The sequence below is a fragment of the Emys orbicularis genome, chromosome 5 (assembly GCF_028017835.1).
Source record: "Emys orbicularis isolate rEmyOrb1 chromosome 5, rEmyOrb1.hap1, whole genome shotgun sequence".
Lineage (NCBI taxonomy): Eukaryota > Metazoa > Chordata > Testudines > Emydidae > Emys > Emys orbicularis.
In genome coordinates, this window is record NC_088687.1 from 145,131,059 (window position 1) to 145,148,582 (window position 17,524).

A 17,524-nucleotide genomic window follows, 5' to 3' on the forward strand; every position below is an offset into this window, starting at 1 on the left:
TGCCGGCTGCTTCAGGGAGCTGCATGGAGCAGGGCAGGGAGCCTGCCTTAGCCCCGCTGTGCTGCCGACCGGACTTTTAGTGGCCCGGTCAGCAGTGCTGACCAGGGTCCCTTTTCGACCGGGCGTTCCAGTGGAAAAGCAGACGCCTGGCAACCCCACTTGTGCTCCCTTGCCCACAGCTCTGCCAGTGCCCCTCACTCCCGACTCACAGCCCCTGCTACCCCAGCCCTGCCCCCCCCAGCTCTGCCAGTGCCCCTCACTCCTGACTCACAGCCCCTGCTACCCCAGCCCTGCCCCCCCACAGCTCTGCCAGTGCCCCTCACTCCCGACCTGCAGCCCCTACTAGTCCAGCCCTGCCCCCCCCAGCTCTGCCAGTGCCCCTCACTCCTGACTCACAGCCCCTGCTACCCCAGCCCTGCCCCCCCCAGCTCTGCCAGTGCCCCTCACTCCTGACTCACAGCCCCTGCTACCCCAGCCCTGCCCCCCCACAGCTCTGCCAGTGCCCCTCACTCCTGACTCACAGCCCCTGCTACCCCAGCCCTGCCCCCCCACAGCTCTGCCGGTGCCCCTCACTCCGAACCTGCAGCCCCTGCTACCCCAGCCCTGCCCCCCAGCTCAGCTGATGCTCCTGAATCCTCACCTGCCGCCACAGTCCTGTCTCACCTGCTGATGCTCCTCACTCCCAATCCGCAGCCCCCTGGTACCCCAGCCCTGGGCTCCCCACAGATGATAACTACTCTGTGATGTTTTACACTGCTCCCTGCACGACAGCAGCTCACTGAAGGCAGGTGGTGATGCCCCCTCGTTTGGGGTCAGCCCTCCAAAGCAGCAGGACTGTGCTCTGCCCCACTTGCCCCGGAGCTCTCACCGTCTCATACTTGGCGAAGCCCCCCATGACGGCCGGGTCCACGATGCCGTTGAGAAGCATGGAGAGCGGGTTGACAGGCAGGCTGGGCTCGCTGTGGTGCCGGTTGATCTCGGTCAGGATTTTCTCATTGGTTTTCTTCATGGTCTCGATGGCATTTTCCAGGGGGCTGATGATGGTCTGGGCCACAGGAGGGAGGCTGTTTAGTGGCTGCAGAGGGCTGGGGGGCTCGGCCCATTTCACCCAGGGCCCCCCTGGCGCACCACAATCCCGCCTGGGCAGGCTGTGATCCCCCCCAGCGACCCCACTACAAATCTCGCCCGCCTGCGTCCAAGCTGCTCCGAGGGTCACGTCACCAGTTTACACTCCCAACACACAGGGCGTCGCCAGAGTCCTGGCTCTGCTGCGTCCACCCCCTGTGGCCGGGGACTCCTGGGCAAGCCAGGCTTCCTGCCCTAGGCCCTACACAAGCAGGGCTGGGGCCACCTCCCCCCACACTACCTCTGGGGCTCACCAGGCAGCTGGGACTGGCCAGAGAACATTGAATCCAGATTTAAGCAGGTGTGACAAAGAAGGAATGGGTGCCTCAGTTTCCCCCAGACCTTGCATGGCTCCCCAGCGGGGCAGGAGTTAAGTTTGCTCTCAGGACAGGCCAAGAGTAAGGAACCGGCTGAAACTGCTCCAGAGCACCACGGGGTCGGAGAGACAATGCCAGCTCCAGTGACTCCCGGGTCTCCTGCCTCTCAGCCGGGAGCTGAGCAGAGACCCCAGCCAAGACCAAAGGCCTGGGGCAGGTGGCGGGGGGGGGGGAGCGGCTAAGTGTGTGGGGGGGCTAAGCATGGGTAGGAGGGCACCCCTCCCCAGTGCTTGGCTCCCGTACCCAGCCCCCCCGCCCCCCCAATGCTCAGCACCCGTACCCAGCCCCCCCCCCCCCGACGCTCGGCACCCATGCTCAGCACCCCCCCCCCCCCAGTGCTCGGCACCCATGCCTGGCACCCCCCCCCGCTTCCCACCTCCCTCAGTTCCCCCCTGCCGGGGCCTCACCCTGGCGGTGGCTATGACCATGAACCAGCGCAGGATCCCAGGCAGCGGATAGGCCGTCACGTAGGTCGTTCTCTCGATCCACATGGTCTGGGGGGGGTGTCAGAGCTCAGTCATCACATGGGCCTTGGCTGAGGGAAGCTGAACAGTTCCACCTGAGAACCCCCCGGCCCCCCCGAGCACAGGGCTCCCCCCGATGCTCCCTCGCCCCCCCCAGAGCACAGGGCCCCACCACCACTCCCCAGGACCCCCCCCCAGAGCACAGGGCTCCCCCATTGCTCACTCCCACCCTGGCACACCAGCACCCCGCCATTCCCCCCTAAGAACGGGGCTCCCCCCTACCCCAGGAACTGGCTCACCGCAAACTCGTTGTCAGGGTCCTTCGGGCCTTTCCTGAAGGGCCGCGAGTAGCTGAACTGCTGGATGTTGTTGGCTTTATAGAAACTGCAGGAAGAAGGCGGGGTCAGCGTCGGGGTGGGGGTCAGCGTCGGGGTGGGGGGCAGGGGGGCAGCATCGGGGGGGCACTCCCTCCATGTACTGCACCCTGTCCCAGGACCTGCATCAACTACCCCCCCCCCCCCGCCCCAGCTCCCATCCTGGCCCCCTGGGGAATTGCCCCCCATGCCGGGGAAACGCCTTCCCATGCCTGGGGACCCACCCCCTGAGCACCCTTCCTGGCCCCAAGAGCTGCGGCTGGGGGGCACTGGCACGCCCTCCTTGGGGGGTCTGGGCCCTGGGCACTCACTTGACAATCTGCTCGGGGACGTTCCTGCCCCTGAATCGGTCCCTGGCCTCCTCCACAGGCTGCACGGTGAAGCACTGGATATCTGGGCCGAGTGAAGGAACAGCCAGAGCACGGGTCTGTCCCGGGCTGAGCCCTGCGCCTGCCACACCCAGCCAGACCCCTGCGCAAGGGAAGCCCCGTGGCAGGCACGCTTGGGCCTACACGGGGCGCGCTCGGGGGAGGGGAGGGCCTATGCGGGGCACGCTTGGGACGGGGGACACGCTCTGCCAGGCTCCCGTGCCCGTGGTAACACCGACAGCCCCCGGTGGTTGGCAGGCAGGGCCGGCGCTTCCACTAGGCAACCCTAGGCGGTCGCCTAGGGCGGCAGGATTTGGGGGGCGGCATTTTGCCAACCTCGGCGGAAATTCAGCGGCGAGGGCTTCTTCTGCTCCGGGTCTTCGGCGGAAATTTGGCAGTGGGCTCTTCACTCGCTCCGGGACCCGCCGCCGAAGTGCCCCGAAGACGCGGAGCGGAAGGACCCACCGCCAAATGCTCAGAGGAGGAGCGCTGCCACCTGGGGCGGCAAAAACCCTGGCGCCGCTCCTGGACCCAGGCGGGATCGAACCAGGGACCTCTGGTGCTTAGTGCATGAGCCTCGACTGCAGAGCTAAAAGCCAGCTGGCTGTAGGGCAGACTCGTAATCTCGGTGCCACTAGATGCGACAGAGCCCCACACCCAGGAGGTGTGTGGGTTACACCGGGACACCAGACAGCTGGGCCTTGGCCAGGGAGCTGGGTACGGGGAGGATACACTGGCCCGGTGAGTCGGTGACGTCCTGCTCCGGCGGGGACGTGGTCTGCAGCTTCTCGGCGTAGGGGAAGGGAGTCAGCAGTCGCATCTCAAAGTCCTCCCGGCGCTCGTACTCCTTGCCTCGGTAAATGAACACCCTGTTCTGGGGGGTGGGGGGAAAGGTCAGTGTCCCTGTCCTGGCCCACGAGGGCCGCGTCTGCCCAGCCCAACCCTGCTGCAATGGCCTGGCCCAGCGCGGGGGGGTGGGGGAGGAATCACCTGGCGCTGGTGGGGAGTGGGGGACCCGGCCTGGCCCAGCGGGGGTGAAGGTGGGGGACCAGCTGGCGCTGGCAGGGCGTGGGGGGCCCGGCCTGGCTCCTCCCCCACTATCCCACCCTCGGCTCTGCCGGTGCCCCTTGGCCCCTCCCCCACTATCCCAGCCCTTCCCCCTCCCCCCAGGCCCTGCACGCTGTCAGGGCTGTTGGAATCTCTCTCAGGGAAGTCGAGGCAGGGGCCCCAGGCCGTAGGGCTCCAGGCCACAGGGTCTTTCCAGAGGCAGCAGGGGGAGAGGAGCATGGTGGGGTCTGGGGCTCGGCCATCAGCAGGGGGCCCTCGCTCAAGGCTGTCAAAGGGGCCGACAGCGACCCAGCATCTGGGGCCCAGGAGCACATGCCAGTGCTCAGCTGTGGGCTGGCAGAGGGTGGGACGCCGGCCTGGCTGGGAGGCTGGCTGTGATGGGCCCAGGGGAGGCAGGGGGTCTCTTACCCGCAGGAACGTGGGGAAGCCCTGCCCGTAGTAGCCCACGGCGAAGTAGTCTGGGCTGGGCCGCAGGACCTTCAAGATGTTCTCATAGAACTTTGCCTCCCGCTGCTACAAGACACAGGATGGGGCCCGACCCCGCTTAGACTTTTTCACCCAAATCCACTACCCAGGAGGAGGCAGATTGGAGACCGGCTCTGCCAACTCCCCTGAACTGTCCCCTCCTATCCCAGTCCTGCCGGTGCCCCTCACTCCCGACCCACAGCCCCTGCTAGCCCAGCCCTGGGCTCCCCCCCCCCCAGCTCTGCCGGTGCCCCTCACTCCCGACCCGCAGCCCCTGCTACCCCAGCCCTGGGCTCCCCCCACAGCTCTGCCGGTGCCCTTCACTCCCGATCCGCAGCCCCCTGCTAGCCCAGCCCTGGGCTCCCCCCACAGCTCTGCCGGTGCCCCTCACTCCCGACCCGCAGCCCCTGCTACCCCAGCCCTGGGCTCCCCCCACAGCTCTGCCGATGCCCCTCACTCCCGATTCGCAGCCCCTGCTACCCCAGCCCTGCCCCCCCCCCACAGCTCTGCTGGTGCCCCTCACTCCCGACCCACAGCCCCCTGCTATCCCAGCCCTGCCCCCCAGCTCTGCCGGTGCCCCTCACACCCGACCCACAGCCCCTGCTAGCCCAGCCCTGGGCTCCCCCAGCTCTGCCGGTGCCCCTCACTCCCGACCCGCAGCCCCAGCTCTGCCGGTGCCCCTCACTCCCAACCTGCAGCCCCTGCTAGCCCAGCCCTGGGCTCCCCCAGCTCTGCCGGTGCCCCTCACTCCCGACCCGCAGCCCCGGCTAGCCCAGCCCTGGGCTCCCCGCGAGCTGACAGTGTCCCTGCCTGGAGCCCCCCTTGCACACTCAGTTCCAAGGCGCAGAGCCCCCCGCCCTCGGGGACTCACCAGGATGTCACTCAGCATTTCGTACTCAAAGACCTCACTCTCGTACTGCTCGGCCAGCTCCTTGCAGATGTGAATCGCCTCCTCCCACATCTGCTGGGAGACGGGGGGCAGAGTCAGGAGCTCCGCACGGGAGCATTTCTCACAGAGCTCTGCTCTGGGCATTGCCTCCGGCACCCACTGATCCGCTGCTGGCGGGGGAGCAGGGTCAATGCCCGGGCAGGTTCTGCCCCCGCTCTGCCAGGCCAGTGCTGTGGGACGCGGGACCAGCCCTGGGAGAGGGTGTGATGAGCCCCTCTGGAGAGGCCAGGCCCAGGCTGTGGGGCAGAGTGTGGCATGATGGGCCGGGCCTCCCTGCCACAGGGATGGGGCCTGGCCGCGGGTGGCAGCCGCCTGGCCGCAGTGGGGGAAGCTGGGCCTAGACAGGCCTGGAATGACCTCGCGGTGCGGCTTGTCCCCGGGCAGGGCTGCGGCTGGACTGCGCCCACTAGAGCCATGGGCTGGCAGCTGCTGCAGTCTCACCAGCATCCTGCAGGAGGCGCTCCCGCACCAGGGCTGAGCTGGGACCCAGCTCGCCTGAGGGGCTGCCCATGTTCTGGGAGGCCTGGCCCAGAGGGGGCAGTGCCCAGACCCCCAGGGGACGAGGGGAACTGGCGAAACTATCCGAGCTCCTGGGGCCAGTGCTGGAGAGGGAGCACGGGCCACGGGGAGCGGGGTACAGCCTGTGGAGAAGGGGATATGGCCGTGGGGAAAGGGGTACGGGCCATGGGGAGGGGGGTACAGCCTGTGGAGAAGGGGATACGGCCGTGGGGAAAGGGGTACGGGCCATGGGGAGGGAGGTACAGCCTGTGGAGAAGGGGATACGGCCGTGGGGAAAGGGTACGGGCCATGGGGAGGGGGGTACAGCCTGTGGAGAAGGGGATACGGCCATGGGGAAAGGGTACGGGCCATGGGGAGGGGGGTACAGCCTGTGGAGAAGGGGATACGGCCATGGGGAAAGGGGTACGCGCTGTTGGGAGGGGGGTACGAGCCACAGGAAGGGGATATGGGCCACGGGAAGGAGGGTAAGGACCCTTGGGGAGGGGGAAAGGGGAACGGGGAGGGGGGTACAAGCTGTGGAGAAGGGGGTATGGCCGTGGGGAGAGGGGTACAGGCCGCAGGGAAGGGAGTACGGGCCACGGGAAGGGGAGTCTCCCTGGGTCGCAGCCCCCCGCTCTCACCTTGCCCTGGTCGAAGTAGTGGATGATCTGGTTGTAGAGCGCCTCCTTCAGCTGGCGCTGGGTGTGCAGGCTCTGGCTGTGGGAGCCCTGCATGGGGGCCGTGTTCGGCTCGTCTGACCACTGGGGAGAGGCACACAGACCCCCTGTCGCCACAGAGCCAAGGGCCCCCCCATGGCATGCAGGAGCAGGAGATGGGCTCCCCCTGACTCCCCCAGGGCTCTGGGTCTGGTACCCCGACTCCCCCCACCCGGTGCCCATGGGGTTCTGGGCCTGGTACCCCGACTCGCCCCCCGGGGCTCTGGGCCCAGTACCCCATCTCCCCCACCCAGGGCTCTGGGTCTGGTACCCGACTCTGGCCCCCCGCACCCAGAGGGCTCTCCCCATCCCCAGAACCCCAAGAAGCCGTGCATGCAGCAGCAGGTTCCCCCCCCCCCCGCCCCCGGTACCTTGAGGAGCCGCGCATGCAGTAGCAGGTTCCCACACCCAGTTCCTTGAGGAGCCGCGCGTGCAGCAGCAGGTTCCCACCCACCCCCCCTCGGTACCTTGAGGAGCCGCGTGTAGCAGCATGTTCCCCCTCCCCCCCCGGTACCTTGAGGAGCCGCGCGTGCAGCAGCAGGGTGTAGGCCGCCTCCGTGTAGTTTTCGTAGCTGACGTGCAGCTCCTTGAGCTTGTACAGGTACCTGGGAGTGAGCGCGGCCCGGGGTTAGCACTCCGTGGTTCCACTGCAGGGTGGTGCCCGTGCTGGGCCGCAGGGGAGGCTGAGCTAACCCAGGCCCACACCCCTGGCCCGCTCACCCTGCAGTGGGGCTGGTACCAGGCCATACTCAGGGTGGGGAAGATGGCAGCAGCCCCACCTCGCCCTGGCGGCTATGCACAGGGCTCTGCGCCCCTGCAGCATCTCCCAGGCTTCCCCCGGGCCAGGAGGTGCCTGGTGCACTGGTCTGCGCACCGCCCAGAGCTGACCCCACAGCCCCTGGTGTCACACGGGCTCCAGGAAAAGCCAGAGCCACTGTGACGGTGCCACCCATAAGGCTTTATGGAAATATGCATATGAATATATATATATATATATAACATAACTAGAATATGTTTTATGCTACATATGCCATGTAACATATCTCTGTAAAGGTTATGATCTACTGAATCTATTCCTCCTATTTGTATGCATGTATCGTTTTTGTACTCAAAGTTATGAATATTGGCCGTGTACTGGCTTGATTTCTAAATAACCTTAGTAGAGCATTTGGTCAGTTCCTGGAGAAAGGAATTCGCAAAGTTAAGTGCCCAGTCAGGAAGCACTTAAGGAACAATGCATCTTGGAATGCTCCAATCCACATAAGAAGTCTTCCTGGAGACATTCAAGATACCATGTGGGCAATGGCTTCTGCCTGTAAAAACTGTGAGTCATGCATGGACATGTGACTTGCCCAGGTGACTCCAGAACTCCATCTTGGAGCTGGACTTTGCATAGGAGAGAGGAGGGGGTCTCCACCCACAAGAGACTGTCCATTTAAACCCCTGGGAGACCCCTCCATTTTGTCTTCAGCTGGCTAAAGAAGGAGCCTCTTCACCCCCAAAGATACCTGAAAGAAACTGGAACAAAGGACAGTAACTACAGGGGGTGTGAGTGATTGCTGGACCCAGACTAGAAGGAGATTAGTCTGTAAAAGGGAGCATTCTGGAACTGGTGAGGATTTTATCTGTATTCAGTTGGATTGGACATAGACTGGCGTGTTTTATTTTATTTTACTTGGTAATTCACTTTGTTCTGTCTGTTACTACTTGGAACCACTTAAATCCTACTTTCTGTATTTAATAAAATCAGTTTTTACTTATTAATTAACTCAGAGTATGTATTAATACCCGGGGGGTGGGGCAAACAGCTGTGCATATCTCTCTATCAGTGTTATAGAGGGCGAACAATGTATGAGTTTACTCTGCATAAGCTTTATACAGGGTAAAACGGATTTATTTGGGTTTAGACCCCATTGGGAGTTGGGCATCTGAGTGTTAAAGGCAGGAACACTTCTGTTAGCTGCTTTCAGGTAAACCTGCAGCTTTGGGGCAAGTAATTCAGACCCTGGGTCTGTGTTGGAGCAGACGGGCGTGTCTGGCTCAGCAAGACAGGGTGCTGGGGTCCCGAGCTGGCAGGGAAAGCAGGGGCAGAAGTAGTCTTGGCACATCAATTGGCAGCTCCCAAGGGGGTTTCTGTGATCCAACCCGTCACAGCCACCCTCCCTCCATCTCCTCCCCAGCGGGGCAGGGCCAGGCTGTGCAGAGGGGCCGGTGGAAGCTCCAGGGTAATTAGCCCAAAGAGAATTTTCACGGTGGGGAGCCTTCGCCCTCAGGGCTCCAGCTCACCTGGGTCTGGAAACGCCGCCCGCCATCCCCAAGAGCCCCAGTGCCAGGCCAAGCCTCCTGGGGTGGGTCGTTCTGGGACCTGGCTCAGAGAGTGCCCTCGGCTCTTGCAGAGCATGGGGCATCGCTACGCAGCATCAGCTCCCAACGTGCAGGCAGATCCAGGGCAACAGCTGCCTCCTCCCAGCGCAGATCTTCCCACAGAGCGCCTGGAAGTGGCCCAGTCTCCACCTGGCCCTGCTGCCTGGCACAGAGTTGCTGGCCTCCGCAAAGGAAAGAGAAGGTTACTCACCTTGTGCCGTCTCTGAGGTTCTTCGAGATGTGTGTCCCTGGGGGTGCATTCCTGCCCCTTTGCTCAGAGAGGTTTAGTAGCAGTGCCCGTATGGGTCGCGCATGTGTGGTGTTTGCCTCGCGGTGCCGTTAGCACCTCCTCTAGTGCGTGCATGACCAGGACCCCTCAGTTCTGTCTCTACCGCAGAGTCCTATATCGAACTCCAAGGTAGAGGGGAGGAGGGCGGGGAGTGGAGCCCCCACAGGGACACACATCTCGAAGAACCTCAGTTACTGCACAAAGTGACTAACCCTAACCCTAACCGTCTCTTCTTCTTCAAGTGCCGTTCCTGTGGGTGCTCCACTCCAGGAGACTGGCAGCAGTGCCTCCTTAGGACGGAAGGGGCTTCGGAGTTGGTTGGTTGATTGAGGATAGCACTGCCAGGCCTAGCCATGTGTCTGCTTCTGGACCCTGTGTAATTGCGAAGTGTTTCACAAAGGTGTGTTTGGAGGCCCAGGTGGCAGCTTTACATATGTCTATGAGAGGGACATTGTGCAGAAATGCTACTGATCTGGTAGAGTGTGATCTGGTTCCCACTGGTGGTTGTATACCCTTTAGTTGGTAACCTAGGTGAATACAACCAGATATCCATTTTGAATCTCTCTGCGCAGATATGGGGTTTCCTTTGGACCGTTCCGTGGTGGAGATGAAGAGTTTTGGGGATTTGGTTCTGTCTAGATAGAACGCTAAAGCTCATCTAATGTCCAAGGTGTGCATGATAGCTGCATGTGCGTTCTCATGGCATTTGGGCAAGAATGCTGGGAGATGTCTTGGTTGATTTACATGGAAGGACGATATCATCTTAGGAACGAATTTTGGATGGGTCCTTTATGTGACTTTGTCTTTAAAAAAAATAGTAGACGGTGGGTCTGCCACGAGAGCCCCTATTTCTCCCACGCGTCGAGCCGATGTGATTGCTATTAAAAATGTGACCTTTATGTGCTAGGGAACAGGTTGCCAAGGGTTCGAATGGTGATCTAGTGAGACCTTTTAAAACTAAGTTTAGGTCCCAAGATAGTGTAAGTGGACGCACTTCTGGGTAGATTGTTTCTATGCCCCTGAAAAATCGTTTAGTGATTGGATGTGCAAATATTGTTGTGTCATCGATTTTTTTGGTGAAAGGCGGTGATAGCTGTGAGGTGCACTTTGGTCGAACTTATGGATAGGCTAGGGTTTTTTAACTTGAGAATGGAATCTAGTATCAGCGGAAGAGGTGCTGACACCGGCAAGATTTATTTGGTGTTGCACCACGCAGTGAATCTCTTCCATTTCTGTAGGTAAGTCGTATGAGTAGTAGATTTCCTATTGTGTAACAGTACTTGTTTTACTAGTTCCGAACAATCTGATTCATCCTGAGTGAACCATAGAGGAGCCATGCTTTCAGGTGGAGCATCTCTAGGTTTGGATGGAGAATCTGACCCTCGTGTTGTGTTAGAAGGTCCATCTGAAGCAGGAGAGTGATTGGAGCACATGCTGCCATCCGTGTTACGAAGGGATACCGCGTCTGTCTTGGCCATGTGAGGGCTATCAGGATGACTCTCGCTTTGTCTGTCCTTATTTTGTGTATCACCTTCGATAACAGAGGTATGGATGGGAATGCGTATGGGAGAGATGCGTTCCATGTGCTTAGGAATCGATCGTGTTCCCAGACCTGCTCTCAAGCAGAATCACAGACATTTGCAGTTTCAGGCTGTCGTGAAGAGGTCTATCGCTGGGTGTCCCCATTGGTGGAGTATGTTCTCTAATATCACCTTGTTCATCTCCCATTCATGATCATGGGGAAATTGTCTGCTGTGGTGTTCTGGGATCTGGGCAGGTAAGAGGCAGAGATGTTGATATTGCGATGGATGCACCAGTTCCATAATTTCATGGCTTCGGTGCATAGTGAGTGTGATCGGGCCCCTCCCTGTCTATGTAGAACATGCATGTAGTGTTGTTGGTCATTACTCTTATGTTCTGGTTCCTTAGTAGCGGTAGGAAATACAGACAAGCATTGTGAACTGCACAGAGTTCCAACAGATTTATGTGTAGCCATGTTTTGTTGGGGGACCACTGTCCCTGAATTGTGGGTTGTTGCATGTATGCTCCCCATCCTATAAGAGGCATTTGTTGTGAGCATTTGGGATGGTGCCTCCTGTGCGAACAGGATTCCTGACCACACATTGTTGGGTTGTGTCCACCATTCTAGGGATTCCTTGACTTTGCGTGGCATTGTGAATCGTCTGTTTAGGCCACGTTTGTGGGGCCTGTAGCTGGTTCATAGCCATCCCTGAAGGCATCACATATGTAATCGTGCATGTTTCATCACGAATGTGCATACTGCCATGTGACCTAGAAGTTGGAGGCAGATGTGGGCTGCTATATATAGGCTGCTCATTACTACAGATATGAGGTTGGATATTGTGTTGAATCTAGGGAGGCTTTTGGTTCCACTGAGTCGAGGTAAGCACTGATAAATTCTAGTTGTTGGACGGGGTCTAGGATTGACTTGTTCTCGTTTATTTGTAGGCTTAGACTCTGGAAGAAGTATACTGTCTGTCGGGTAGTCTGGATGGCGTCTATTCGAGTGTGAAACTTCAGAAGGCAGTCGTCCAGGTAAGGGAATATTATTATCCCTTGTTTTCTTAGGTGTGCCGCTGCCACCGCTAGAATATTGGAAAAGACTTGAGGTGCCGTCAATAGGTCAAAGGGTCAGACTTTGTATTGGTAGTGGTTCGTGTCTAGGGTAAATCTGTGAGCGGGGTGTATTGTAATATGAAAATAAGCATCTTGCAGGTCAAGGGCTGAAAACCAGTCCCCCGTTCCAGTACTGGTGTTATTGTTGCTAATGTGACCATCTTGAACTTTTGTTTTTCATAGATTCAAGGACTGGAAGGGACCTCGAGAGATCGAGTCCAGTCCCCTGCACTCATGGCAGGACCAAATACTGTCTAGACCATCCCTGATAAACATTTATCTAACCTACTCTTAAATATCTCCAGAAATGGAGATTCCACAACCTCCCTAGGCAATTTATTCCAGTGTTTAACCACCCTGACAGTTAGGAACTTTTCCCTAATGTCCAACCTAAACCTCCCTTGCTGCAGTTTAAGCCCATTGCTTCTTGTTCTATCCTCAGAGGCTAAGGTGAACAAGTTTTCTCCCTCCTCCTTATGACACCCTTTTAGATACCTGAAAACTGCTATCATGTCCCCTCTCAGTCTTCTCTTTTTCAAACTAAACAAACCCAATTCTTTCAGCCTTCCTTCATAGGTCATGTTCTCAAGACCTTTAATCATTCTTGTTGCTCTTCTCTGGACCCTTTCCAATTTCTCCACATCTTTCTTGAAATGCAGTGCCCAGAACTGGACACAATACTCCAGTTGAGGTCTAACCAGCGCAGAGTAGAGAGGAAGAATGACTTCTCGTGTCTTGCTCACAACACACCTGTTAATACATCCCAGAATCACGTTTGCTTTTTTTACAACAGCATCACACTGTTGACTCATATTTAGCTTGTGGTCCACTATAACCCCTAGATCCCTTTCTGCCGTACTCCTTCCTAGACAGTCTCTTCCCATTCTGTATGTGTGAAACTGATTTTTCCTTCCTAAGTGGAGCACTTTGCATTTGTCTTTGTTAAACTTCATCCTGTTTACCTCAGACCATTTCTCCAATTTGTCCAGATCATTTTGAATTATGACCCTGTCCTCCAAAGCAGTTGCAATCCCTCCCAGTTTGGTATCATCTGCAAACTTAATAAGTGTACTTTCTATGCCAATATCTAAGTCGTTAATGAAGATATTGAACAGAGCCGGTCCCAAAACAGATCCCTGCGGAACCCCACTTGTTATGCCTTTCCAGCAGGATTGGGAACCATTAATAACAACTCTCTGAGTACGGTTATCCAGCCAGTTATGCACCCACCTTATAGTAGCTTCATCTAAATTGTATTTGCCTAGTTTATCGATAAGAATATCATGCGAGACCGTACCAAATGCCTTAATAAAGTCTAGGTATACCACATCCACCACTTCTCCCTTATCCACAAGACTCGTTATCCTATCAAAGAAAGCTATCAGATTGGTTTGACACGATTTGTTCTTTACAAATCCATGCTGGCTGTTCCCTATCACCTTACCACCTTCCAAGTGTTTGCAGATGATTTCCTTAATTACTTGCTCCATTATCTTCCCTGGCACAGAAGTTAAACTAACTGGTCTGTAGTTTCCTGGGTTGTTTTTATTTCCCTTTTTATAGATGGGCACTATATTTGCCCTTTTCCAGTCTTCTGGAATCTCTCCCGTCTCCCATGATTTTCCAAAGATAATAGCTAGAGGCTCAGATACCTCCTCTATTAGCTCCTTGAGTATTCTAGGATGCATTTCATCAGGCCCTGGTGACTTGCAGGCATCTAACTTTTCTAAGTGATTTTTAACTTGTTCTTTTTTTATTTTATCTGCTAAACCTACCCCCTTCCCATTAGCATTCACTATGTTAGGCATTCCTTCAGACTTCTCGGTGAAGACCGAAACAAAGAAGTCATTAAGCATCTCTGCCATTTCCAAGTTTCCTGTTACTGTTTCTCCCTCTTCACTAAGCAGTGGGCCTACCCTGTCTTTGGTCTTCCTCTTGCTTCTAATGTATTGATAAAAAGTCTTCTTGTTTCCCTTTATTCCTGTAGCTAGTTTGAGCTCAATTTGTGCCTTTGCCTTTCTAATCTTGCCCCTGCATTCCTGTGTTGTTTGCCTATATTTATCCTTTGTAATCTGTCCTAGTTTCCATTTTTTATATGACTCCTTTTTATTTTTTAGATCATGCAAGATCTCGTGGTTAAGCCAAGGAGGTCTTTTGCCACATTTCCTATCTTTCCTACTCAGCGGAATAGCTTGCCTTTGGGCCCTTAATAGTGTCCCTTTGAAAAACTGCCAACTCTCCTCAGTCGTTTTTCCCCTCAGTCTTGATTCCCCTGGGACCTTACCTATCAGCTCTCTGAGCTTACCAAAATCCACAAGTTTTCTCACAAACTTGTTCAGTTGTCTGAGATCCAGGATAAGTCGCCATCCCCCGTTTTTCTTCTGTGTTACGAAATAGTGGGACTAGAAACCCTTCCCCTGTGCTGAGTGGGAACTCCTTCCCCTGCACTTAGCTGTAGAAGGTGATCTACCTCTTGTCGCAGTAGGTGCTCGTGAGAGGGTCCCTGAAGAGGGATGGGGATGGGGAGTGGGTGGAGGGTATAGAAGCTAAGGGGATGGCGTATGACTACTAGGGCCCATTTGTCCATGGTGATGGAAGACCATCTCAGATAGAAGGGGAGTAGACGGTCTCCAAACAGATGGATGGATGATGTCAGCACTGTAGCGTGGGGAAGGTCCTTCAGACCCTCAACAAAAGCTTCAAATTTTCTGTTTGGATGAAGAAGCTTGGGGCGCTGCAGCTGGTGGAGGTCTGCATCTTTGGAGTCTGTCTCTGTCTTTGTTGTTCATATGATCGCTGATGTTGTTGTGGATATGGTGAGTATCTGTTCCTCTGGTATGACTGATACCTATTCTGTCCCCTTTTTGTGGCAGGTATGTGAAAGCCTAGGGATCGAAGAGTCGCCCGTGAATCTTTCATGGTGTGCAGCACTTGGTTGGCTGCAGAGAGCTTCTCACCATCAAATGGGAGGGCTTCACCTGTAGATTGTATTTCTCGGGGAAACTCTGAAGAGTTCAACCACAACGCCCATTGCATGACCACAGCAGTAGCAGTAGATCTAGCAGCTGTGTCTGCTACATCTAGGGATGCCTGCAGGGCTGTCCTTGCTATCATTTGCCCTTCCAAGACCAGTGATTTAAATTGGTCTCTTTTTTCCTCGGGTATATCATTAATAAAGTCCAAAAATTTTGCATAGTTTCTGTGATTATATTTGGCTAGTAGTGCAGCATAGTTAGCCTCTCTAAATTGGAGGGTGGAGGAAGAATATACTTTGCGGCCGAATAAGTCCAACCTCTTACTGTCCTTATCAGTGGGTGCTGACCTATAGTGGTGTTGTTTCCCTCTCTGGCTGGCCACCTCCACAACCAGTGAGTTGGGTGCTGGATGGGTGAATACAAATTCTGTTCCCTTTGAGGGGCCATAGTACTTTTTGTCAGCCCTCTTGCAGGTAGGTGGTACGGTGGCTGGAGCTTGCCATACGTTTAGGAGGTTCCATTAGCGCCCCATGGATTGGCAGTGCTATCTTGGATGATGAAGATGTCTGCAAAATGTCCAGTAATACATGTTGGGCTTCCGGTACTTCTTCAAGAAGAATTTTTAGATAATCAGCCACCCTTTTGAACAAGTCCTGAAAGTGGTTGAAGTCATAGTGGTTGGGGATGGGGGCATTATTGCCTCATCTGGAGAGTTATTCATGTTTGGCGAAGTGTCAGGTGCACGACACTCTTCCTCTTCTTCTATGGGTTACTCCCTTGGATCAGTTGTTAAAAGTCTCTGACGGTGAAGGTGGAGATCTAATGCCTTCCCTGCGTGGGCTGGGGGGTCTGCTCAGGGGTGAAAGTAACTCCGGTCACTTACTGGTATGGGGCTGGGGCCGGTTCTGGCCCCCAGAAGGGGCGGAGCCTCGGGCGGAAGGGGCAGGGCTGGGGGTCAGCATCCCCCAGCCAGCCCTTCCAGGCCGTCTGGCCCACGCTGCCCGGGGCTCCAGTGGTGATTTAAGGGGCCCGGGGCTCCGGACGCCGCTGCTGCTACCGCGGCAGTGGCGTCTGGAGCCCCGGGCCCTTTTAAATCGCTGGCCCCGGGGCAGCTGCTCCCTTTGCCCCCACTCCGGCTGTCGGCGGCCGAGGGGGGGCAAAAGGGGCAGGGATGTTAAAGCGCTGCAGGGTCCTTTGCCGCGGCAGCACTTTAATGTGGGCTGGGTACGGGCCGGTGCGGGTTCTTACCGGTATATCAGCCCGTACCAACTCACTTTCACCCCTGAGTCTGCTGTAGTGTCTTCTGTAAGACCCCCATTGGTCCCAATACGGCCAGTTTGTGGGGAAAGACATGGGTGGTCCCATCCACGGATGCCCATACCATGGTGGTATTTCGTGCCCCTATGTGGACCTTGATCGTAGTGGTCCAGCTGTCATAGGCGTTCTGTTCAGGGAGGAATGGTGAGGTGAGAACATCCCTTTTTCCTCGTCGTCCTCTTCACTTGAGATTGGAGGGGCTATCCGAGATAACGGTTGCTCCGGTACTGCATGCACCGGGGAGCCCTCGATGTCCAGAAGTGGGGACTCTGGTATCGAGGAGACAAATAGATCTTTCTGGGGCAGAAAATGGTGTGGTGTCAGGAGCTTCGGTGCCGATGAGGTCGGTGCTGATTGTGTTGATGGTGTAGCAGTCGGTGCTGATGCTGTTGTGGTCTTTGTCGGTGCCATTGTAATAGTAACAGTGGGAGGAGGCATAGTCGGCAGAGTGACTGTCGGTGCTGTCTCCTTCAGCGTCATCAATGGTTCCTTGATGGAGGACGTAGGCTTAGAGCCCCTCGACTCCGCACCGGAGCACTTTGTTTCGGCAGAGGCCACTGCACAGGTGGTGCTGGAGGTTCCAGGAGAGTTTTAAGTGCTGAGCAGCTGTGAGGTCGGCACCGAGGAGAGCCATCTACTGGGAGACCATTTCCTTTTGGTCTGCTCTCTGTGAGGCGATGAGGACGCTTGTTTTCTTGCCGGTTTTTTTTGAGGAATCAGTCTCAGGAGACCCTGCTGTTAAAATGTTTGATGATCTCTGCTGGGAGGGAGTTTCCTGCCCCAGATCAGAGGCGGGCCATAGTGATTTCTCCATCAAGATGAGTTTTAGCCTCAGGACTCTATCTCTATGAGCCTGGGCTTTGAGTTATTACAATGGGCACATTTCTGGGGTATGTGCATCTCCCGCAAGCAACGGACACACTGAGTGTGTCCATTGGATGCCGGCATCACTTCTCTGCACGTCATGCAGTGTTTGAATCCTGGTGAACCCGGCATTTTTGTCAGTTCACAATCTCTATCCTAACAAGGGCCCCTTTCTAGCTGCTGAACCTCTGTTCCAGGGCATGATGCACCCAGGGGGCTGCAGGGCAGCTACTGAGAACCACCATCTTATTCTGCTTGTGAGCAAAGCCCATTGGAGTGGAGGCCACAGGATGCTGTGCTGGAGGTGGGATGGGCCCCGCCTGGGCATATAGGGACGGACCCCCAGGGGCACACGGCTCTCACGGACCCTCGGGCATGGCTCTCACGGACCCCCCGGGGCACATGGCTCTCATGGACCCTCGGGCATGGCTCTCACAGAGCCCCCGGGGCACACGGCTCTCACGGACCCCCCCGGGGCACACGGCTCTCACCTGATGTACATGGCCCGGCGGTCGATTTCCTTGTAGAAGTTCTGGGGAAGGAAGAGCAGACGGAGGAAGGTGACTGGCGGAGGAGGCACTAAAGAGCTCTGGGCTAGATCCACAGAGGGATATCGGTGCCTGTGTGTAGGCGCCTGCCACCCCATGGGATCCGCAGTCCAGAAGAGGGCGCCC

At 56.7% G+C, this 17,524-nt stretch overlaps 1 protein-coding gene across 1 annotated transcript in view; it reads right to left on the minus strand.

The window, feature by feature from the left end:
• Positions 1–17,524, minus strand: part of LOC135879496 (dedicator of cytokinesis protein 2-like) — a 334,214-nt gene that overhangs the window by 13,346 nt on the left and 303,344 nt on the right. The window contains exons 37-46 of the mRNA XM_065405506.1: positions 17,342–17,382; positions 6,919–7,009; positions 6,330–6,449; positions 5,113–5,205; positions 4,185–4,289; positions 3,441–3,582; positions 2,652–2,733; positions 2,266–2,350; positions 1,910–1,996; positions 869–1,045 (exon numbers count right to left, since the gene is read on the minus strand). Of these exons, the coding sequence (XP_065261578.1) occupies positions 869–1,045; positions 1,910–1,996; positions 2,266–2,350; positions 2,652–2,733; positions 3,441–3,582; positions 4,185–4,289; positions 5,113–5,205; positions 6,330–6,449; positions 6,919–7,009; positions 17,342–17,382 (1,023 nt within the window). The remainder of the gene's footprint in view (positions 1–868; positions 1,046–1,909; positions 1,997–2,265; positions 2,351–2,651; positions 2,734–3,440; positions 3,583–4,184; positions 4,290–5,112; positions 5,206–6,329; positions 6,450–6,918; positions 7,010–17,341; positions 17,383–17,524) is intronic.